Source organism: Dunckerocampus dactyliophorus, chromosome 21 (genome assembly GCF_027744805.1).
Source record: "Dunckerocampus dactyliophorus isolate RoL2022-P2 chromosome 21, RoL_Ddac_1.1, whole genome shotgun sequence".
Classification (NCBI taxonomy): domain Eukaryota; kingdom Metazoa; phylum Chordata; class Actinopteri; order Syngnathiformes; family Syngnathidae; genus Dunckerocampus; species Dunckerocampus dactyliophorus.
Genome location: NC_072839.1, coordinates 16,478,628 through 16,503,468, shown reverse-complemented (window position 1 = coordinate 16,503,468; position 24,841 = coordinate 16,478,628). Strand labels below are relative to the sequence as shown.

The window sequence follows — 24,841 nt, the reverse complement described above, 5'->3', positions numbered from 1 at the left end:
TCACCAACAGTCCCATTGTAATGTGTTTAAGAGGGGGGCCCAACAGGTAGCGTCACTATTTTGTGGCGATCCAAATGTATTGGTAGCGGGCCAATAAGCCACCAATAAATGTAAATGTACAGGAAACACTGGATGCACGTCTAACCCAGCAAATGGTTGGTTAATTTCATCCATTTTTCAATCATAAAATATCTACTTCATTGAAGAATAAAAAGTTTAATTCAATTAGCGACAGTCCCCTGCTACATCACCGCCTCACTGTATTTCGGTTTGTCAAAAATGAACGCATGATCGCCGCTTTGCGGTTGACTATGGGCTATTAGCAAAAAATATGCATATTTCAGCTAATTGTACATTTATTTTGCCCAAATTGAGCATCCAAGCACAGAAAATGGCTACATGAGTTAAAACAAAGCCAGCTGTAAGCCACCGAGACCAGCATTCATTGTGAATGTAGTGTCATTGTTCGGTGAGACAAGCACCAGACTTAACAGGCTTATATTGCAGCTTTAAATGGTCTCACGACAATCACAACATGCGTTACTGTTGCAGCCACAGCCCACAACAAGCTAAAAGTCAACCTCCGCCACTTCCTGTCCGCCAGCCATTCTGCTCCCCCGTCATAAATGGCTCATTTTCGACTACACTGGAGTGTAAAGGTGACTGTAGGGGTGTTATTTCATGTCTAGATGGCGCTAATAATGTTAAAAAATGTTTTTAGAAGATTGGAAAGAGATTTTTTTTATGCCATAACGATGAAAATGATTGAATTGATAAGAAAGGAAAGATTCACTTATCACGGTCGGGTGTGGAACCAATTAACCGCCATAAACGAGGGATTACTGTCATTTTAATGAAGTTCCTGTGATTCCTTGCCAGTGTGAGGGCTATTGATCGGAGGACACGTTGGTGCCGATACGGACGCTGTCCCACACGAGCAATGTTGTCCACTTGTCCTCCCGTGTCGGCCTCGCCCTCGCACGGCTGATTGATGGGGAAAGTGAGTATCAGCAACGATGAGGCAGACCAGCACAAATATTTACACAACTCCCGGCAAGGCTGCTTCATTAGCAGTCTCTGATATACATGGGATACGCGACCTTTCACCCAGCGGAGGTCCTCTCATGCCGTCACAAAAGACGTGAATAATGGGAATCCGTGGAGAGTAACAGTGTGGGAAAGGCGTGTTTTGTGTCATGTTTGTGGCTTTGCTGTACGTCCATTGGCGTGAGATGGCCCGCTGCCGCGTTATTTCCTCTGGCGCTCCTTCCTCCCGGCACAGCGGGGCCAAATGACCCCAGAAACAAACAAGCAGCAGCGAGGGGGGGGGGCCTCCGAGTGCCTCTGCTCCTCACCGCCGGGACGAGCCAACGCAACTTATGACCAATTTAGGAGCCCGAAATCAAGCAAGCGGAATAAGTGAAGCGTGCAATCTTATTAGATTTGAGACGCAATAACATCGACACGTTTGTTTGGGAATATGAAGAATGTTTCCTCAAGGGAACACTGACGGAGTTGCCATTAATATTCATAACCTCACATGCCGACCCCAACATCCCAGAAGCACCTGCTCAAGTTTGATTGGAGAGAACTTCAAGGGTGTCAACTGGCGTCAGAAGCGGATATTCCACCGTGTTATGACTACTATCCATCCTGAAAGCCACAATACTCCACTGGGCGCCATGTCACATGCCAAGATGTTCCGCCTAACATGCACGTCGCGTCACGCTCCATAAACTCCCAAAAGTAAACAGAATTGGTGTGGGGGTGCAGGACGGCCTCCACCTTCCTTAGAGTTCATTTAAAGACCTCGCCATCCGTGAGCTGGCACCGCTCTCCAACCGTGGAACAAACAGAGGAACCCCGGCACCGCCGTGCCAGCCACCCGCAGGAATGTTGCGGCACACCGAAGGGAATTCCATTGTTGCCGCCCCCTTTGCAAAGCAGCAGCAAGGTAGGAAAAGCATAGAGGAGGAAGTTGAGGAAAGGGAAAGACACGGTCCGGAATGACGTGACGAGCATCTGGTCAGTGTTCCAGAAAATGTTGTGCCCGCACACACGCCCGATGACGACAAACAGTTTTCTAAAGATACTAATTTTTTTTAATGGATTCTAAATATATTGGAACAGGCTGTTAATGCCAGTCCTCCCGTCCTGTTGACATAAAACAGCTCATTGCCTCCCAGGCCCTCAGTGGGGAAAATAAGTATTTGATCCCCTGCTGATGTTGTAAACGGACCCCCGCTTCAAAGATAACATGGCTAAACCTCCTTTTTTATGTACAGCGGAACCCATTTATCTCGATGCCCCTCAGACTGGCTGACTCGCGTCGATAAAAGCCACGGGTGTCCCAACGTTCTTCCAGCGAGGCCCACATAGGAAAAACGAAAGGATGCAACGTTGCCACGTGGATATTTTGTAAAGCAACTCACGTACATATGGGTGGCGTGGGTGGCATGGGTGGCGTGGGTGGCATGGGTGGTCTGCTGTACATTTCAGCTCAGCTTTGTCAAGTTGAAAAAGCGCATCAGTATCAACTTCACTCTCGTCCTTCCCCCCCATTTTTGCTGTTTTTTTATGTTCCAAATATTTCAGTTTTCTTCTTAACCTTCGTATCTTCATAATTAAATTTTACTCCCATCATTTTTAAAATCTACATATTTAACAACATTTCAACTGTATGCTATTAAAATGATTATTTTTCCGCAAAGCATTACGAGGTTATTCTTGGAAAATTGTGACCCCCCCCCCCACTAGAATGCGACTTTGTAATCTTAATATTTTGACTCCCCCCCCCCCCCATTTCTGCTGTTTTATTAAAATTATTCAATTTCAATTTCAACTTTCTTCTGGTAAATTATCTCGCAATGACTCATATTTTGACTTTATTTAAACGTATTCATACAACAACTTATTCCACAAGCTCATTTTCCAAAATGTACAGTTTATTGGTTTGTTCCTCATAGGAAGACTTTGACAGCCTTTTTTCTTTAATATTCCAACTTTGTTACCATTTGTGCTCCTCATAAAGTTAGTGTGATAAATGCCAAAGTTGGATTGCAACTTTTCTCTTAATTATTATTTATGATTTGGACTTCATGCTCGTCAAATGACTGCAGGTTTTTGGCCAGAGGGGGCAGTGGTGCTTGCCATCTGAAAGAGAAGAAGAGTGGAAGTGTGGCGTGCCAACGACAGTGGAGGAGGAGGATGAGAGCGCTCACCAACACGCTAAGCTAACGTTAGCGTGTGTTTCTCTCGCTGAGCTCGATCCCAAAGTCGTCTGTCAAGCGAGTCCCCGCACGAGATGATAAACGCGTGACATAACATCGCCAGCACGGCGCGAGTCACCCTCTTCCCCGAGGACAAGCTTGTTTACATGCTGTGGAGGGCCCCCGGGATATTGATTTAGCTGGACCCCCAGCCCCCCCGCTGCCATCCCCCACGCCATCCTGCCGCCCTCTGCATCAGAGCCTGAGAGGAAGAGGCCACAAGATGCTGGGATACATCCTACAGCTAAAAACACACGCTGTACTTTTACGGGAACTTCCACTGTTCAGAAAAAGGTCATGATGGAGTGCAGTACTTGACTGCAACCAGCAGAGGCGCTGTTCTGGTAAGAAGTCAAAGGAGGAACAATTGCAATTCCACTTAACTGGAAATGTAGTTCATGCCCATCACCAGTTTGTGTACATTGGCCCTGCTTGAGTTCACATTGGTAGCTTGAAATGTACTTTTCATCCTTTTCTTTGATTGATAATCCTTGGGTTGCTTTTGGTGTCAATAAGAGGTTTTACTTACAGTATAAACACATCTTAACACCCAATAGCGTCTTTGAAAACTTAAAGCAGTACGCATGGACATGGAAGTCATGAAAACTGGCTGCAGACAGAAGGAAGCCCTGAAGAGCATGAAAGGCCCAAAATGTCCCAACTAAGATGGAAGCCACGGTGAAATCATCAAAGAGGAAAGAAAAGTGGCTATTAGAAGCTAGGAAGTGTTTGTTTGCATCACGGGTGTCCAAACTACTTCCACAGGGGCTATGTTGATATTTTTATAGAAATATTTTGCAATATATTTTACAATTAAAACAAATATATATTTAATCTATTTCTTTTTTTAAATGATTAAAAAACTAAAAACTGGTTTCAGCTTTGTCACTTTAGCATCATTTTTTTTCTCTTTTAAACATCATGCCTTTTGCGCTTTTTCACTTTTGTTGTGTTTTTCTTGCCATTGTATTTTCAAAATGTGCCATCAGCTAGTAAAAACGATACCTTTGACACCCCCGGTTTCCTCGAAGAGCAACAGGAATCATCTCCCAGCACAGAAAGAGAAATGTCTTTCATAAAAGCAAAGTGACTCTGTGCACTAAAGCAAATGTAGGCGACAACTGGAAATATTTCACTGAAATGGCCCCCCTGCTGGTGCTGACGGGGGCTGAGGACAGTAAGTATTATTTTAAGTAAGTCAGAGATGTAATAAAGAGGAATTCCTCCCTGGCTGTTTCCCATCCCTCCCTTTGTGTTTAAAAAAAGCAAGCTTGGGGAGGCCAGACCTAAACAATGTGACTTTAGAGGCCCCCTTGATGGTCTTCTCACCACGAGACCCCCCATCAAGCATCTCTGCCTGCTTCCTGTTTGGGGTCTTTGGAATATGTCAACTTCTTGCACCTGTCAAGGTCACAGTTTTCCGTGAGGATTTGGCGTCAACGAGGCGTCAAAGGCCAACTCGTCCGTCCATCCATCTTAGCGGCCGTGGCACAACCTCGGGCAAGTACACGTTGTGTCACGCCAGCAAGGCGGCGACGCCAACAAAGCGTGAGTCACGCTGCTCATGTTTTCTGAGCCTTGACGGCACCCGAGGGACGGTGTTCAGCGCGACACTGAGGCGGCAGGATTGAAAGGTGCGACGTCGTTGCCCAGCAAGCGATGACCGCTACACATTGTTTGATAGGACGATATCAAAGAGACCATCAAATACACGCTGACATGTTTTACATCACGTCTGCATTCTCGCTCTTATTTAACACAATCATCCAAATACAATGAATGTTGCTGTACACTTTCCTGCCACTAGAGGGCGCTGGAAAGGAAAAGCTTTTGAGAAACTGGCAAAACTCCATCCATCTATCCATTTTCTATACCGCTTCTCGAGGGTCACGGGGGCATGCTGGAGCCTTTCCCAGCTGACTTGGGGCGACAGGCAGAGTACACCCGGGACTGGTCACCAGCCAATCGCAGTGGCAAAACTTTAAAGCAGGGCTAATATCCAATAATATTTGATTTTTACAATATACCAGGGGGGAAAATAGCTGTGGGACAAAAATGGCCCCTGGGCCGCAATTTGGACACCCCCTGCCCAACACCCATCTCATATTCCAGCAAGGAGATTGGCATTAAAAGCATTTATGTAAAATAAAATCTTCTTGAATTTATATAAATACGGTATACATTCATGATTTATTGAAATGATTGATTTTTGGACATTTCTCCTAATGTGATCTGAAATACATTTTGCCTGAAGAGGCCATGCTGGAGGTTTGAAGGCTATTTTTTAAATAAACAATGATTTTAATCTTGCTGTCATCACTGGAAACGCACATCACCTGTTGAGGAGGACGGGACCGTGCGGGTCCAGGGATGAGAGCAGTGGGGAAGCCCGTGCTGCCACACAATGACAACAAACCGCATACAACATGGCCGTTTAGAGAACATAAGGTAGAAGAGTGTGTTCAACATGTGGCTTTATTTTCTTGAAAGGTGCATGCATGCGTTTTGGCTTTTGGTCGCGTTAGTAATGTCAAGCGAGCTGCATTCAAGTTATTCAAGTGGAATGAGGTTAAATGTGTCTTTTGCTTTGGTTGTGTCGCTTATTCAATCAGCAAAGGTTACACAAACAAGAGCACTGCCTGAAGGCTGCTAACATTTACACGTGAGTGCTGCGGAATGAAAAGGGGGCCAGTGTGCATATTAAAACATTTAGTGTCCCCCCGTGGTGTTAAATGTACATTTGCAGTCACGTGTGGATAACTTTGTTACTCACCTTGTCAGCAAGTCCGCGGGGTCGTAAACCTACCTCGGAAAACATCGCCGGCGGAGCTGTAAAACGTGGAATGTTCCGCAACAAAAGCAATATTTTTGCAGCATTTCAATGCAAACAAGCACATCAATGACACCTTTCAGCATTTTGAAAGTTAACCAGCAGGCAAACGTGCAGCAAAAACAGAGCACACGAGCTTGAGCCTCGCAGGCCACCATCACTACCAGGGCATGGCCGACCAACTACCAGGCCGCAGCCCTGCCTAGGCCGCAGCCCTGCCTAGGCCGGGGCAGCACCAAATAAATGGAGGTCAAATGACAAATACTGTAGAAAAGACTCTAAAATGGCTCATAATGGGCCCTTTTTGCCACGACTAAAAAAACAACAATAAAATGACTCAAGTTAGGCTAAAACCAAAAACTACTGTTGGGGGAGTGGGGGCAACCACCGTTTTTTTTTAAATGTTAAAAAGTGCATCAAAACCAATTCAAGCATATTTACCATAATTTAAACTCAATGTTACGCTGAATAAATAATGAAAAAGCCACACTTTTAACAGCAGTCACCTGAGCCTCGCCAAGTCAGTCACGTGCCAGCTGGCCGCAATACACACAACACACAAATTACCTCCACAAACACACAAAGTGACACAACCAAACAGCAAAAAACTCCAGCAGGCTTACCTTCACGTCTACGGCTAACGAAGAGCTTTTGGTTGCGGAACTTTGCGGGAGAAACTCAAACGCAGGTGAGTCGCGGCAGGAAGCCCAATCAAGGCCACTTCCGGCAAGCAGGAGGAGTCTCCAAGGAGCGCGCACCGCCAGCGTCGGCTTTAAATGCGGCAAGATGGCCGCTGCGGACATGCGCAGTGGGAGGGGAGGGGGGAGGTTTGATATGCGGCACGTGATTAACCTGCATACTTACAGTATGCAACAAATCAGACTATTTGATGATAATAATAATAACAAATAATAATAAAGAGAAGAATATAATATATATTGATATAATATATATTTTTATGATTATTTTTTGTGCATTTTGCACAGTACTTCTATTTTCCTGCCATTGATGTAGGTGAAAGTTCAATATGTCAGTCAAAGTAACTGCAAACAGATTTGTTTTGTTTTTTTCTTTCCTGTCTCATTAATCCTGACTGCCCCCAGTGTGTGGAAAAGCACAAACTATTTCAACAACTTCCACCTGTGGCAGTATCATGCTTCTCATAAAAATAAGAATGATGATGATGATGATGACGTACGGGGCCAAACATGTACCTCCAGTATCAAATATGGACGTTTCATAGCGACACGGGAGCCAACAGTATGAAATATTCATTGTTTAAGGGTGAATGATGAGGATGTGAAAGCGTAAGAATATCTCCTAATATCAGCAGCTAATGAGGAACACATGCTGCACATTATGTTGCATAATTGCAGCTTTTTAAGGAAAAACAAGCCACATCACCTGCGTGCATGTTTTTGTCGTCTATGTTGACATGAGATGAGGCGTTCACAGCCACGACACCTCACAGAGGATTGTTTTTCCTGCAGCAGCTGCCTGACAGAAGGATGCTTGGCATTTAAAAAAAACCAAAACATCAGCTCCTCCCTGCCGGTAATCAAGGATTCATTCGACCGCAGCTTAAGTGTGTACGCTGCTGAACGTGTTCAAGTGATGTGATTAGCAAGAACACGGCTGCAGCGCCGCACCTCCGGGCGAGCGGAGACGGGGGTCAAGCCATGTCCTCTGGATGACCTCACTTGATGAACATGCAAAGCGGAACACTCCCCGTGGAACCTCAAACCCCACCTCTCATTTGTTAGCAGTGTCAACTGTCATACAAGTGGAAAAAGAATCTAAGCACTGCTAAATGCCTACTTTCTCCAAAAGTGAAGAGCGTTTGACTTGCAAGAGTTAGCTTGCTACTTCTCAAGACCAACATGATAACCATAACTTTTTGATGTCTACTTTTTTATTTACTGTACATTTAAGTGTAGATTTGTCCAAGTGTACCTGTTCATTTGTCCTAATGAAATATGATGACATCACTACTACCAGGAGAACCAGAGCACAGAGGGGGAGGAGCCACCTGCTGTGGCCCAGCAAGGTGCACTGTATTCGGGCACACGCTCCAAGCAGTGAGCGTGTAGTAGCAGGTACATTCATGATAACATGGAATACTTCCTTCCTGGGTGCATTGATTTCACATAGCAACATAGAAAGGAACGCTACACCTAGCGTCAAAAACCAAAACACAGCAGCAGTGGCGGCAGCTCCAATATGTAGCGTTACCTTTGGCTAGTGGCCTGAGGCGTTGTGAGCGAGTGCGTGGTGAAGCTAGTCGCTAGCCGGTTAGTAGCTAGCCGCTGTGGTGTGGTGAGGTGTCACTACGCCACAATAATAATAACAATGTCGCTGTAGCTTGGTTAATATGCAGGTCACATCCTGGAAATGGAGGCTTGTTGGCGCTTTTTGGAGTTTTTTTCAGAAAGCTTTGCAGGCGGAGTAGGTGCGTCCCATTACGTGCAATCTTAGCTGCCTCTTTTTATCTTTAGAACGCACAGAAAAGAGAAATACGTGTGTTCATGTCCCACATAAGGATTGTGGATGAAATGAACAAAATTCCACTTTTCCTTTCATCGCGCTGATTTGTAAGTTCCACCTTGCAAGCTAACCCCCTTCAGACATCCGTCTCACAAAAATCCTCAAGAGGAAAAGAAAGAAACTTCCCACAAGCAGCATGCGATCGGAGCGTCTGGCGAGGGTGTAAATCAGTGTTGTGTGCTTGTGCAACAACATCCTGTTGGAGCTGAGAAGTGTTTGTTTTCTTGGCGATGCGCACACAGCGTGCTTCCTGAGCGCTCTCTTGAGTCGCATCCACGCTGTTGCTAGCACGTGATAGCACGGAAGGCTAATGGAGGTCTGTTGATCACGGAGGTGGAAATGCTTGTGTTGCATCGACAACACTGGAGAGTCACGTCTTCGACCTGTGCACTTGTTGCCTTTTGACCCGCTATGACCCTTTCTCGTTCTTTGTCAGCGAGGACGTTCTCGAATGACTCGGTCACACCTGAGCGGCCGAAAGTCACCCAGCCGGACTCCGGCTCAGCCTCGACTGTTTGTTTTTACTTTCTTTTCCTCGTTTGTCTTTAACTCCAGCGGCCGGCTTTCTTTGCCCACGACGCTTCAGGTGACGGCGACGACAGCCTCGCCGCCTCATCCATCACGATCCGTCCTTCAAGGGGGCTGGGGGGTCCAGGTGAAGATGCCACCCACTTCTCAGCACCTGTCATAGGGTCCCACAGGGCTGCCATCTATTAGTGGTGGCGGGTTGAGGGCGATGTGATTGTCTAATTTGCATATTTGGCTATGACGCTTGATAAAAAACAAACATGAAAATAACTTCCTTTCTGTGTTTATTTTTATGTCACGAGCAAGACGGAGCATGACTTCATGTTAGAGTCTCCAAAAGTGTCCCACAAGACCAGAAAAAGCTCCCTGAAGCTCCGCCCCTTCACAGCCCATCAAGGGCGCGCTGGTGTCAGCTATTAATACAAAGTGTTGACACCCGGCATCACCATCACGATACATGTGGGAGGGGTGGGGGGATGAAAGATGTGCACAAGTGTGCATTAAGAGAAGTGGGGGACAATTTAAAGCACCAGTAAGGGATAACTGAAAAGCCACAGTACCAACTCTGCCTGACCCACCATGGGCACGTTTCCATCGGTAAAAGCAGGTACTACAAGGTACTGATACCGGTACCTGGTCAGCCAGGGTTCCAGGTTTGTCGAGCAGATACTATATGGGTGACGTCATCCACTGCTGGGTGCTGATTGGTCCAGCCAAGCACAATGAACACACGCTAATGTTAGCTTAGCTCTGGACGTTGCAGTCGTCGACTCCGCAGCCTCTGCTTTGCTGTGTTGGCCCTCAGTCTCCTCTCGGATCAAATATGTCTCTTTAACGACAAGTCAGCGTAGGAGAGACTCCTTCCCCACCATTTTGATGTTAGCATGTCCCGCAGACCTTGCACTTGGAAAGAAGGGATTTTTTTTTTAGAAAAATGTAAAATGAGGGGAAATAGGAGACATTTTGGTCCTTCCGCCTACTTTGGTGCAACTGTGTTATTTTACTGGCATGCTTTTATTTTGAAGGCCTGACTTTACATTACGCTGAAGTTGCCGAGCAGACCGGAAGCTGTTCTCCTCCGACAGCAACGGAGAAGGTTGTTTTTTTTATTAAAGCTAAGAAAACCAGGAAAATGCGGAAATGTTTGATTTGTTGGTTCATCGTTGCATATCGGACATCTCAAGAAAGAGTTTTTTTGCCAATTAGTGTTGCATTCAGGAATATCACACTGTTAGCAACACGCTAACATGCTGGCAATCACAAACCTTGTCCGTGTCATAACATGAAATCCCAGCAGGCGATCCAAGGCCACCAAGCCACAGAAAGAAATGCCGCTCTCCTCGTCAGAAGCCCTAGTTAGGATGGTGACGCTCTTATTCTGTAATCTGAAATGGTTACTTAGTGTAGCTTTAAGTGTAAAGGGTAAGAATGCTGCAACAGGTCCAAAAGAGTGAAAGTGAGTGATTAAAGGCAGAGAAGAGGGGAGGGACAAAGGGGGGAGCGAGGTGCTGAGGGGGTGGAGATGCTATTGTGAAAGATTGTGTGTTTATTTGTGTGTGTGTGTGTGTGTGTGTGCACTGCAGAGATGGGCCAGGACAATGTGTGTGTAGTTCCAGTCAAAATCAGTCATCACTTTCTGTGCAAGGGAGAGGGGGGCGGTCAGTGTGTGTGTGTGTGTGTGTGTGTGCGTGTGAGGGATGGTATTCCTGCTGCTCTCGCTCCACCAGTTAAGTCCAATCGGAGGCAGTCGGTCGGCGGCACGCGGCGGTGGTCTCTTTCGGGTGGGAATCTCCCAGCATCAGCAGCCTTCAGGTAAAAATCAGCTTTTTCAAAACAACTTTTGGAACTTCAATGGAAACTTCCAGGCTGGTTTGCTCTTTGCCACCTGTTGTTGCTGTTTGTCCAAGTAGTCCATGTGGAAGTGTGTGTGGGGGGGGTTACGGGGATGAGCCTGGAGCTTGTAAAACCAATTCAGCCTGCATAAAAAAACATAGGGAGTAAATTCTGAGGGCTGAACGTGCAAGGAAGTACGAGTTAGCAGCACTAAAAACTCTTCACAAAGTCACACACTGAGCTTTTCGTGGAGGTTGTTGCTCTTAAAACAAAGGCTCTGATGGACCTCCATCACTTCATAAAATGTTCTGTCTTCCTGGTGACTGAGCATCGGTAAGAGCACTACAGGAAATAACATAAGTAAAGCAGCTTTGTGGCTGTCCTGCGTACAAAGCCACCACAAAGTGACGCCTGCTGCATCTTTACACTGTCATCAGCGGATGTTTACCGTCTAAGCAGACGCTCCAGTCCCAAAGACGGCAAACGGGGGGTGTAAAGTTGGAGGTGGAATGTGCTACACTACTTTGGAGTACAATTGGAAAGTTTGTTATTGTGTTAGTAATTCCAACACACACACACACACACACACACACACACACACAAGTATGCTCGGAAATGCCAGAAAATACATCTCGACTTGTCAATTCAGTGTAAGCTACGTAGTGTCTTTGAACGCAATCCTTCGTGGCTCATGATAACGCAGTTAACGTGTGATTAAATGTTGTGCTACTGTTAAAGACACTCGTGTTAGGCGAGTACATTTTCAGACGCGTGTGCCGTCTCTTAGCTTGATTTCAATGTTGCGGTGATTTGGAGCTGTTGCAAATCTACACCACGTCTTCCTGTCCTGTCGTTTGGAGCTGTTCTTCCATGCAAATCTACACCACGTCTTCCTGTCCTGTCGTTTATCTTTCTCTTCATAAAATACAGCAAAATGGGCACACGGTGTTTCACACATGGCAGCAAATGACAATTAATCAGAATGCATTTGAAAACTGGGATTAATTTGATTACATTTTTCATCATTTGACAGCCCTAATAGGAATATGAACAAAAAATACATTTGTACAGAAAATAATGATAGTCGTACATGTAGAAAACAATGAGAAATGCAGTAGATCTAAATGACCATGAAAATGGATCATGTTTACCTCCATGAAAACTGTTGTTTGGTGTATGAAAGACGACAAGGACAGGAGAGAGACTTCCTAACATCGTTTGTGAGCTTTTATTTTGTTAACACCTTTCCCCCTTTCGCAACATGGGCGTCCTTGATTTCTTCTTCCCTTGCCAGAATGGAACTTATCGTTAGCGTGGACGTCCTGCACATCCTGAGCAGGTTCAATTCAAGAGTGTTTCTCGACTTCTTTATCAAATTGCCAGCACTTGCAACTGTCTTTGGCCCCATGGCGGGTTATTCTGTAAAGTGTTTCAAATGATGCTCAAGAAAGAAAGACAGACAGAAAGGGTGACACCAGCACATAGGAGGCTTTGTTTGGGTTTGTGATGAAAAAAGCTCTTCAAAGCATGAAAAGTAATGAAACCAAAGCACTGCTGAATGTACTTTTTTACTACACCGCATGACCAGCAATATTGTTTGGCTTTTGTAACAAAGCGAGCCAGGTCCCTAATCCAATAAAAGTCCATCTGATAAAAGATGGGCATCCAAAAATACTTTTCGGTTAGGTCTAACCATTTGACAGGGTTATGGACCAATTTGTGGTGTGATTTAGAAATTACATTTATTTTTAACAAACTCTCAATTTAGCAATTTATTGACGGCCCCTAGTATAAACAACCAGCGGTTAGAGCAGCACTTCCCGTGCGAGGTCCCCGCACCATGACACAGCAGTCCAGGCACAGCGAGGGGGAACTACCGCTGCAGCTACGGAGCCGAATATCCGACATCCAACGTGAAACTAACCACGGTAGTTTCACCACGGTACACCAATGTTTTCCGATCTTCAAAAACACAGCCAATCGGCAGCCGGTCCCGCGGCTCGCGACATCCTTCGTATGTGCGTATTGTCAAGGTGACTTAGAAGATTTCAGACAGGTTCAGAGAATGTTTAGGGAGCAGATACATCCGTTATGATCCTTCAATACAAGCATGGTACTTTGGTGAATGGAGAGGGTGTGTTGCTTTTAATGTCAGTCAGCATCATTGTACCCGCTGACTGACTCACTGTACGGACGCGCCCCATTCACGGGCCACGCTTCTTCCTTGCATTGAGGAGCTTTTTCACACTTAAAATGACTTTTTTTAACGGGTGACAGTGGACGTGTTTAGGTAGCTTTTAAAAGTGTCGTAAAGAGTCGCAGGTAAGATGAAGCCAAGGTGATAATGGCCTGGTTTCAATCATTAACTCCATCAAGTCCACATTGCACTTGTGTCTATGTGCAGCCAGCTAGACGGGTAGCGGAGTGGCAGAGTGGGAAAGGAGGGGGGGCTGTTGACATATCTGTGTTGAAGGGAAGCATGTTTTTTTATTTACTCTCTCCAGTTCAGGCTGTGATTTTACTTTGACGCGTTCCAGAAGCTTCCCATGATCCTGGGAGGAGGTTGTTTTGAAATACCTTAAAAAGACAGCTATACATGGAGGCGCGGCATTCAGCAACTAAAATGACCTCCAACTTCCTGCTGTATTCCTGCCTTGCATTGTTGACTGTAAGCAGTGAGGATGCAGCTTGGAGGTGATGTTTGCCTTCCTGTCTTTGCGGCGCTCATCCAGAACGTGCTAATGTGCATCATCAGCGGCTAAATCACCTGCTTCCACACGTCTGCCACGCTTTTGTTGCCTTGTTAACGTCTGTGGATGCCCTCTACGTGCAGGCATTTCCCCACACCAGATCATAAAAAGACAATAGTGCATGGTTTCCCTCAGGGCTGCAATCTATCTGTGGTGCCGGGTGGAGCGGGTGTCATCACCTAATTTGCATAATTGGCCAGGATGACATTATCTCATGTTTGTAAAGCTTATTTAACAGCACAGGAAGTTTGACTTACAGGTTTTGGTTTCATTTTGTGTGCCTCACAACACGCGCAGGCGATAAAAAAAAAAGGTATTTCCAGGGCTGCATGTAAGATGTGCACTGATTTTACAGAAAATGTACACATCGTTGTGCATCTAATATCTCACTGCATGAATGAACAGATGTGTTGTTATGCACCACCAAGTCAGATGCGGTGGCAGTTTCAAGCTTCTGATTGGCCAAAATGCGCCCGTGTTTTTATGCACCCGTGTGGATGGAAATGTTTTAACACCGGAGTGGACCCGTGGCTCGGCAAGCAGAGAGATATGTACTTTCATGTTAGAGCCTCCAAAAGTGTCCAATAAGACCAGAAAAAGTCACAGAGGCGGGGTCTGAATCCAAAGCGGCTAAATAGACAACACGGATCCGTCCTGCTACGTCTTCTTATTCATCATAGATCCTCCAGGGACTAGAGCTGATGTAAAATGCCTCACAGCTGGACATGAGCAGACACTTGAAGAAGTTCACGAAAGAAAAGGCAACTAAATAAAACGAAGCCCTCCATCAATGCCAAATAATGCTTGCATTAGCAGCAAACTGTAAAGGTTCAATGTTAGCATGAATGCATTGAGCACTAAAACAGAAAGAAAGCGTGTGGTAAAGCACTTATCTGCATGGAATCCCTTCTTCCTTAAGGGCGGGTCCTCACCCTCCAAAGTCTTGGAAAACAGTCCACTTGTGTTTGGGTAATCCTGCGAACACACACAAACAGAAACGAAAGTATGTTTACATGCAGTATATTTGTACTAGCGCCCCTCTGACCGTGTCAAACAAAAGGGTGCATAATTATCTCTGGTGTACCTAATCATGTGGCCAGTGGCGATACATGCCAGTTTATGTTGGTGGCGGCGCTGTGGTCGGACAGCGTAATACAAAGAGGCTGTTAAGAATGGAAAACACATGCGTGCAGCGTGCACCTCCACCATGGAGCCTGTGCAGGAAGATAGTTGGTGATTGTGTTGCCTTTGGCAGCCCCGAGTCGTCCACACGCTACAATCCCACATCTGCAACTGATACTCTCGTTTCCTCAGCGCACAGACAGACGGCTTTTACTTCTCACCAAAGGTGGAGAACGTGCAGATTAAAGGAGACCGCACTGTTCCACTGGAATGCAGTCCTCGTCTAATAAGGGGGCAGTCTGCACTCAGTCTGTCACAACTCATTAAAAGTTTTAGATTATTTTTTACAATGATAAAAATATCAATAATTCTTATTATTATAGTTTATTTTATATTTTAAAAATAGTACATGACTGCTGTGCAGTGTAAAGTGAATGATTAGGAACGTCTGGCATCGATGAAAAGTACTCTGCAAGTCTGTCACAACTCCTTAAATGTATTTTCTTTCTTTTTTTTCATGTTTAATAGATTTGATTATTATTTCATTATTTTTATATTATATATAAATACATTTAAAAATATTGGATTTGTATTTTTTATTATTAAATGTGTATTTATTTGAAGTATACAGTATATACTATTATATTTAATACAATTAATGTATATAATGTATATAATTATATTATATAGAATAAAATATCCAAAATATATGTATTTATATATATTTTTACATATGCTGCATATAGTTTACATACGTATGTAATTATTTAAATAAATATAAAAATAAAGTAAAATATTGTTATGTTTTTATTATTTTGCATTACTTTTGTAATTAAAAAAAGATTATTATTAAGCAGGATTTTATTTTGTACTGGTGTCAAATGAATGATTATTTTGACACGAGTGCATGGGGCTGCTGGGAGGGGGATACCATCTTGAAGCAAGACCGCCACCTTGTGGCCACACCCAGCTTAGCTCCTGTATCACCTGCTGTATTTATTGTTTTTTAGTTAAAAAAGTCTAAATTTATATTATCCACAAAAATATTGCTATAAATGATTTCAAGACCTCTTAAACGCTTTCGGCCATAATTCTTCAGCTTTATTTCACAATCCGTGACAAGCGGCTTTATTAATGGTTTTGCGTAAGCTGCAGCGATTATTTCAGGCCAACTAATGAGGCTCACGGCGTCATTAAACATGTAAAAAAAGAGGGTTTGTTGTGTTTTTTATTTGCGTTTCCTCCCGTACAAATGAAGCCAATGCGAGGCCGAGGACAATTTTCCACCGCACGCACGTTTGGTTTTCTCAGAGCAAAAGTTTCCAGCGAGGCGAATCCCTGCTGTCTTGTTTGTTTAGGTGTGTGCTGATTAGAAGTTCTCACGCTGGGCACGACGTATCGCGGCACAGGCAGGCTGTGAAACGTGACATGTCTTCTATAGCTTCCATGTTTAATGGCGTGCTCAGCCAAGCTGGCCTCAATGTTCTCCTTCCGGGAGCTTTCAGTCCACCCAGATGGACGGGCCACATGATTAACACCGCTCGGCTTTACTGTCGCCGTTCATTAGCCCATTAGACGATAAAGGGAGGAGTCGGGGCGGCGAACGTCTGAATAACGATGTTCCCAAGGAGCATTTTTGGAATATCGAATAACGCTCGACATCTGTTTTTGATGGCATCCTATTTTAGCGAGGTAGCATAAAGCATCAGGATGGCTTTAATGTGCAGGTCTGTAATGAGCTTGTGTAGGGCGAACACTTTCATGGCCGCTAGTGTGGATTAGCGTTTATGGGCCATGCCAGTGCTAATGATGGCGCTTTGCCTCCGCTGCCTTGTGACATTTTTTTCTTGTCTTTGCTTTATAGGACTGGCTGAGGCCCTCGCCCAAGGCCTGTATTAGTCACCACAAGCACCCTGCAGACAGAGACCCCCCCTCGTGTTTAAACATCCCTGGATCTGGCAGTGAAAAAGGGAAAATGGAGAATGTCACAGCAGGGGCGACCAAGGGGATAAACCTGACATGCGGCATGTCTGGACACCACAAATTCATCTTCACGCTGGTGCCCATCGTCTACGGCTGCAATTTTGTCATCGGCATCGTGGGGAACAGCATGGTGGTGGCCGTCATCTACTGCTACATGAAGCTGAAGACGGTGGCCAACATATTTGTGCTCAATCTGGCCGTGTCTGACCTCACCTTCCTCATGACGCTGCCCATGTGGGCCACCTTCGCCGCCACGGGCTACCACTGGCCCTTCGGGGGATTCCTGTGCAAAACCAGCGCAGGCTTGGTCATGTTCAACCTCTACACCAGCACCTTCTTCCTCACAGCGCTCAGCATCGACCGCTACTTGGCCATCGTGCACCCGGTGAGGTCGCGGCGCTTCCGCACGGTGGTGTACGCCCGCATCACCTGCGTGGTCATCTGGCTGTTCGCCTTCGTGCTCAGCGTGCCCACGGCGCTGACGCGAGACGTGCATGACATCACCAACTCCAACACCACCGTGTGCGGCATCCTGCACGAGACCACGGAGAACCGTGTGAGGCTGAAGGAGCTCCTGCTGGCCATCAGTCTCATGAAGAGCCTGCTGGGCTTCCTGGTGCCATTCATCATCATCATCACCTGCTACTGTTTCATCGGGCGGGCGCTACGGGGGGCCAGACAAATCCAGAAAAGCTCGCGTTCGCGCGACGACGAAGTGCTGCGCATGCTGGCCGCTGCCGTGCTGGCCTTCTTCCTGTGCTGGATGCCCCATCAGGTGTTCCACTTCCTTCAGGTGCTCACCCAGCTCATCCTGGTGGAGAACTGCACCGTCCTGGAGATCATCGACACCGCCATGCCCTTCACCATCTGCCTGGCCTACTTAAACAGCTGCGTCAACCCCATCGTTTACGGCTTCGTGGGACGAAACTTTCGCAAGAACTTGTTGCGCCTGTTGCGCTGCTCGCCCGGCGGGGCTCCGGGGCCTCACCCGAGCATTAGCTCCAAGATGAGCGCCCTCTCTTTCAGAGCCTCCGAGGCGCTGAGCCTAACTGCCAAGAGCAAGGCCTCTGCTGATGGCAAGTAGCAGGAACACCATCGCGCCCGTTCTGGTTTGCGGCCAACGAAGAATAAGACATTCCATGGTTGGAAAACCCCAACACTCCAAGCACTGAAGCATGCAAACAGACTGTTGTGATGTCCTGCAGGGTTCCTGAGATATCTAGAAGAAATATGTGCCACCAGCTGTAACAACCGTACATTTGCATGCACCACGAGGATGCGGTTTTGTGTTTTCCAGTTTTGTCCGCTCAGCAACTCATACACCAAACAAGTCTGCTTTTGTGCAGAACTGTACCTGTTAGGGGTGTCACCAGATCCCATGTCACAAGATGTCACGAGATTAAAACGTGACAACATTTCTCAATCAGAAAAAAAAAATGTCCCGTGGGCACTAGGCCCGAATTAATGAATCACACAATAAATGAAAATCAACCCGATAATTTTGCCCGCCTCAATATATCGTCATGTGCATGCGTGTCTGTTTTCCTCGTCTCCCACCTCCAAACAGGCAGGAAGAGGGTTCACTCTGAGCATAGCTTGCAGCACCTTGGTGTGTTTGTTCCATAGAACAACAGCATGAACGGAGTGAGCCCTTTTGTCAGTCATACGGTCTCTTTGTCTCAGTGGGTGGAGGCGGGGCTGCTAGCATACACACAAAAGAGTGCAACGTAGTAGAAATTAAATGAGTAGATTGCAATACATTGTCAAATTTTTTTCATCCTTTTTTTCGTGCTTTTCCAAAAAGTATTGTTAAAATCTCGTCTTGTCTCGTAGACCCAGTCTCATGCATCGTCTCGTCATGTGACACCCCCAGAAACTGTGCTGTAAATGAATATGACATGAAGATAGTGTGTTGTGGTATTTGTACGGTCTAATATGCTCCTGGTAAATGTGTTTGACTCATAAACAAGTCTGGTCATGTAGATAAAACCCTGTTGTTCATATGGGTGGTTGTCTTTGTGCTATTTAAATATGTTGATACTGTTTTCTATAGTCCACGTGTACAGTTGTGAATATGTGGAAATATGAATAAAATGTCTTGTGTACTGCAGTACTTGTACTTGTCTTGATGGTAAAAATGTTCACCTTGCAAGTTTAACTGTCCCGTCTATCAATCATTGACTCAGCATCCTCCAATGTCGTGCCTAAAAATAACAGCTGTGCGGAGCGCAAAGGCTGCACGTCAGATTGGCGGACGCGGGGCGTGGCCCCCCGGGTTATAAGAGCCGTGCAGAGGCCAGGTCGGCCCCACTTGCCAACATGAGGGTCCTCTTGCTTCTGGGATTGCTGTGCGTCGCCCTGGCAGACGTCACTCGCTTTGAGGGGTAAATTTCTCTTCCTCGTCAAGACGAAAAGAACTATTCCATTTTTTGTGTATAGCGGCGACAATATGAGACACGCTGAGCAAATCATAGCTTAGCTTCGGCGGGCTAATGCAAGCATGGCGGCATACTGTGTCAAGTGCTTGTCATCCATCAGAGCGGCGTAGGATTGTCATGTAGCTCAATTAGTCTCCCGTCAGCTAAAATTATGGTTGTTTTCTGTGAAGAAGAACAAAGTTGTCATCTTGGAGAAACATCTCCAGGAGAAATTGGGATTTTTTTCCAACAAGGACAGCAGCGGTGTCATTTACATTTCCTCTCATGCAGTTAAATAACTAAACCATCTCCAATCAACCTCAGTCAGTGGGATTCAATGACGCTAGCATAGTCTAACCATCACGATCACATGTTTCCTTCCAAAGAGAGAGAGTATTACGTCTGAAGCCTGCGCTGGACGAACATGTGACGCTGATTAAGGATCTGGCCAACAGCATTGAGGTACTTCTTTGAGCAAGACAAACGGTAGGAAGGTACAGAATGCGAGGACTCGACCAGCACACATTTGTCTCTGGCGCCACCTGCAGATCGACTTCTGGAGCCCCGAGAGCGTCGAGCTGGTGACCATCGACATTGACGTGGACGTCCGTGTGCCCGCCATGTACCTGGACATGGTGCACGCCGTGCTGCTGCAGAGCGACATGGAGCACGAGTGAGTGACCTGAAAAAGACTGGAACGTCACGTGAGAACGGCACTCAGAGCGTCTGTGAATCTTCCATTAGGGTCCTGATTGAGGATCTGCAGGAGGCTGTCGACGCCCAAGCTGACAGCAAGGCTTCACCCAGAGCTCACAGCTACACCAAGTACAACAGCTGGGACAAAGTAAGACGAGTGTTTGTTAGTACCTAGACTCTCACAACAGAATAGTCGTGAAGAATGTATCACGTACAACTAATCACTGGACTCCGAGGTAAGGGTGTGTACCTTGTCCAGACCCAAAAAGTTCCCTCTCAAGCTGTAAAAGTCAAGTGTCAAGGATACCAAAGCATTTCCTGTGAGGGTTTTGCTGATTCAAGCCTAAGCCCAAGCTTATTTGAGAGTTCCAGTTCTTGTTCCAAAAGTATGTGTCCTTTGGTTCCAGGTCCAAGCATGGATCTCATCCATTTCCTCCTCCAACCCCAGTCTGATCAGCAAACAGGTGATTGGAAACACCTACGAGGGACGCCCCATGACTGTCCTCAAGGTATCCCATGATTCCTTCCTTCAAGCGTGACTTTTGGCGCCAGGAGTGTTCGGAAATGACGTTTTGCTATCGCAGCTCGGTAAGAAGACCAGCTCCACCAAGCCTGCCATCTTCATGGACTGTGGCATCCACGCCAGGGAGTGGATCTCTCCTGCTTTCTGCCAGTGGTTTGTCAAGGAGGTGCGAGTCCATGAACTGATCGTAGACAAGGAATGTTTTTGTTGACATTTGCTAACGTGTCCTCAGGCTCTGTCCACATACGGCAGAGATTCTCAGATGACCAGCCTGCTCAATCAGATGGACGTTTTTGTCCTGCCCGTCTTCAACATCGACGGCTACGACTACACCCACAAGAGTGTATGCAGCGATGCTACAAGCTACGCTACTGTGTACTGCCATGCTCGTGTGGAGACGCACGGCTGATGTGTTTGTTGTTGTGTTGTTGGCTTTTAGAACAGGATGTGGAGGAAAACTCGCTCCAGGAGATCTGGATCCAGCTGCGTTGGAGCCGACCCCAACCGGAACTGGAATGCTGGCTGGTGCAGTGAGTGGGATGAGGATGATCTCTGAGGAATATTTCATTTAGGGCTGGCGATAAACGCTGACAGACAAGTATTTACACTGGCCAGTTGGAAGAAAATGACGGCGTATTCGTTGCAGCCATCGGAGCCTCCAGCAACCCCTGCAGCGACACCTTCTGTGGCTACAAACCAGAGTCTGAGATCGAGGTCAAGAACGTCGCCGACTTCATTCGCAGGAACAAGTCCATCATCAAGGCCTACATCACCATCCACTCGTACTCGCAGCTGCTGCTCTTCCCGTACTCCTACACCTACGAGCTGGCCGCGCACCACAGCGAGCTGGTCAGTACACGTTCTCTCTCTGGAGGGACGCATCTGTCACGAGCTAAAGAGCACCATCACACCCTTTTGGCTCCCAGCGGGAGGGCGGGGTTTCGAGGGTTGTGCAGCTAACACTCGCACCTCAGCTCCACACGCTCTCACACCAACACATCTCTCAGCGCCCTCAGCTGTAATTTGCCGTCTCCTCCGACACTTTAAGGAGTTCAAGAACAAAAGACTGATCTCGCTGAGGAATTTCATTTCCTGAGCGTGCGTGCATGTCTCGCCTATATTTAATTTCCTGTCGGCTGTTGCAGATATATCCATGAAAATGCTGAAGTATGATTGTCGCACGTGCTTCTAGGCGTGATTTTTGCAGTCGTCATGTGGATCTTTTTCAGGCTTTTTCATCCCACTCACAACGTGAACGTTACATACATCCACATTCATCTCACTTTATTTGTTTGCAGATGCAATCTCTCCGGGTCATCAGTGGCAGTTTTAGCTATGGCCCACGTGGGCCATTGCCCCAAGGGCTCATTCACTCATAGTACATGTGTGTCAGATGGGCGCCCCCTATGGGCAGGATACCGGTGCCCCGCTCACATGAAGTGGATTGATTCATAAACGTATTGTGAGTCGCACAGGAAATGGTCAGAGGTGAAATTCAACTTGTTTTAAAGTTGTTTTTTTTCATTTTTTGCCCACACAATCCATGTGAGACATGAACACACGCCTGTCTCTTTTCTGTGCCTTCTAAAGATACAAACACTGATAAAAAGAGGCAGCTCATTAATGCATGTAATGGGACACCTACTCTGCCTCCAAAGCTCACTATTAAAACACCTCCAACAGCTTTTATGGTTTGATATCCATACTGCGAGCACGTAGGAACAGGTACATTCATGATAACATGTAATACTGTATTTTGCTGATTTTAAGCATGAGCGGAACTTCCTTCCTGGATACATTGATTTCACATAGCAACATAGAAAGGAATGCCACACCTAGCGTTAACTTTTCCCAACTCAAGAACAAAACCAGCAGTGGCGGCAGCTCCAATATGTAGCGTTACCTTTGGCTCGTGGCCTGGGGCATTGTGAGCGAGTGCGTGGTGAAGCTAGTCGCTAGCGGGTGTGGTCTGATGAGGTGTCACCACACAAGTAACGTAGTTCTTGGACGTAATAATAATAATAACAATGTGGTTCATATGCAACTCACATGATGGAAATGGAGGCTTTTTCAAAAGGCTTTAAAGGCGAAATAGTTGCATTCCATTACATGCATTCTTAGCTGTCTCTTTTTAGCTGTTTTTATATCGTTACAACGCACAAAAAAGAGAAAGATGTGTGTTCATGTCTCACATAAGGATTGTGGATGATGGGCAAAATAAAAAAAAGTGCAGTTTTCCTCTACGGAAGTGCTTTGCAAACACTCACCCGCACAGCACAAAAAAACAGAAGGTCATCTCTTTGAACCACTACCTGGCTCACAGACACATAGCATGCTAGGTGTGCACCCCATGCCTTGTCTTTGTGTTGGTCGCACCATGTGTGAGATAGTGGCTCGAGTGGACGACCCTTAGGCGCTGTCTTGGTTGAAGTTTGCCTCTGACCAGTTCTCGTATGACTCAAGCTTGCCAAAGGGGGTTCTCTCACAGGGTGCACGCAACAAGCAAGCAAGCTAGAACCGCCACTGCATGCCATAAAAAACATCTGCAACAACTCAAACCTATTTTGTCAATTGGAAAACTGGCAGTAGCAAGTGTGGAACTGTGTTTTCTCATATTGCAGCTGAAGATCGCTCAGGGAGCTTCTGCAGCCCTTCGTAGGCTGTATGGAACTCGCTACACCAGTGGACCCGGCGCAGCAACCATCTGTGAGTACATTTGTCTCAGTAAACAGCGTACCGACTGTATACCAGGCCTGGCGATCTAGCTTGAATCACCGTTATTACCTCCACCAGGTAACAATCTCGCAAGGCAAGAGGATATACATGCTTCTCGGTCGATTGTTCAGCTAGCCAGCTAAAGAACTCATTCAATTTTGGCATGAATGGCAGAGACGCAAAATGGTACTGTTGCCTTACATGATCCACTGTGAAGCAGAAAGTAGTCTGCTAACAAAGATGGCTTCCACCTGATTGGAATCTGTAGTTCTAGTAATGCACCTGCTTCGAGGAGTTACAGTAAATCCCCACTATTCACAGAGGATACGTTCTCAGACCACCTGCAAATGGAGAAAAAAGTAATTGAGACACCCATAAAAATGTTTCATTTTGACACGCTAATCAAGCCGGAGCTTTATCTGCAGCGCTACTGTACAGGACATCAATTGGCTTGAGAATTTGCTTATTAGCAATACATTAGCTTGACAACACAAAGCAACGACTCCCTCAGTCACGGTGCAAGCAAAAATAACATAACACATGCGGAGCACACAGTGTAACTGCACCACGCGGACTATGCGGTCAGCATTTGTGTGAGAAGCTCCTGTTGGCTTGTGGTGTGAGAGTAAGGGTGCAAATATCAAGCTAATTCACTGCGATTATCTCTGCAAGCAAGCTGAAGTTTGCCTCTGACAAATTCCTGAGTGAACTCAGACTTTACCAACAGCATGTGAAGTAATAAGATGGGTTTTCTACCAATAAATGGCCTAATTATTGCCATTATAAGCACAAAGGTTTTCAAGAGTTTTCCCACAAATCTCCCCAAAGTGCACACTGGGGGGTTGCCAATGCTAAATTGCAACTACGTTGGGATCCTCTGCACAATGTTTCAGATGCCAAGACAAATATTTGGCTCATCCCTTTCAACTATGTGCCCTCAGACCCCGCCGCCGGAGGCTCTGACGACTGGGCCTATGACCTGGGAGTGAAATATTCCTTCACCTTCGAGCTGCGTGACACAGGTCGTTACGGCTTCCTGCTGCCCGAGTCTCAGATCAAGCCCACGTGCGAGGAGACCATGCTGGCCGTCAAGTACATCGCTGCCTACGTGCAGAAGAACCTCTATTAAAGAGCCCGGGAGCAGCAGCAGACAAGGCTTCCTGCCAACCGGTTCTCCTCTCTACAAGCATCCCCCCCTCCGGCCCCTGACAACCTCTTCGCCATCTCCAGCCTGTATCCATGGAAACGGTCACCACCCGCCATGTTTGCTTGCTGTGCTTGACAGAAACTCAAGATGAGTGTGAACAATAAAATCAATGATCCATCCCCACATTGAGGAATCTAAGCTGTGTGTGTCTAAAACAAAAACACAGAGACACTATCCAAAATGCCTTCAATGGAAATGCTCACAATTACAATCAACTTGTTGGTAGTAAAATCAGGAGTATTGATGCATCCACCGCCCCTGAACTGTAACTTTTCATAAATTCTATCCTATAGAATCTATATCCTTTTAAAACAGGCCCTGGGAAGGTATTCCCCGTGCAGTTATCGTTGCAAACAGATACTACTGTAAAAGGTCTTGCTGATGTCCACACGATGGCGGCAAAGCATCACAAACGGCTGGTCAC

The 24,841-nt window shown here is 46.2% G+C and overlaps 2 protein-coding genes and 1 long non-coding RNA gene across 3 annotated transcripts; 2 read left to right on the top strand and 1 right to left on the bottom strand.

Annotated features, from left to right (window-relative positions):
- Window positions 1-9,438: 9,438 nt before the first annotated feature.
- Window positions 9,439-15,146, bottom strand: LOC129174375 (uncharacterized). Its single transcript, XR_008567442.1, has 4 exons — window positions 14,839-15,146; window positions 11,057-14,729; window positions 10,437-10,977; window positions 9,439-10,074 (listed from the first exon to the last, which is right to left on the bottom strand). It is a non-coding gene; the product is annotated as an uncharacterized LOC129174375 (long non-coding RNA).
- Window positions 10,743-18,962, top strand: agtr1b (angiotensin II receptor, type 1b). The gene is made up of 2 exons (XM_054766346.1): window positions 10,743-10,983; window positions 16,741-18,962. Exon 2 carries the CDS (start codon window positions 16,852-16,854, stop codon window positions 17,941-17,943), a length of 1,092 nt encoding a protein of 363 aa, XP_054622321.1. The 5' UTR covers window positions 10,743-10,983; window positions 16,741-16,851; the 3' UTR covers window positions 17,944-18,962.
- A 213-nt stretch (window positions 18,963-19,175) lies between these two features.
- cpb1 (carboxypeptidase B1 (tissue)) lies at window positions 19,176-24,536 on the top strand. Its single transcript, XM_054765580.1, has 11 exons — window positions 19,176-19,243; window positions 19,663-19,738; window positions 19,825-19,949; window positions 20,021-20,120; window positions 20,380-20,481; window positions 20,557-20,661; window positions 20,728-20,838; window positions 20,935-21,025; window positions 21,142-21,344; window positions 23,117-23,201; window positions 24,152-24,536. The coding sequence occupies exons 1-11, from the start codon at window positions 19,179-19,181 to the stop codon at window positions 24,337-24,339; spliced, it is 1,251 nt and encodes a 416-aa protein (XP_054621555.1). The 5' UTR covers window positions 19,176-19,178; the 3' UTR covers window positions 24,340-24,536.
- Window positions 24,537-24,841: the final 305 nt, after the last annotated feature.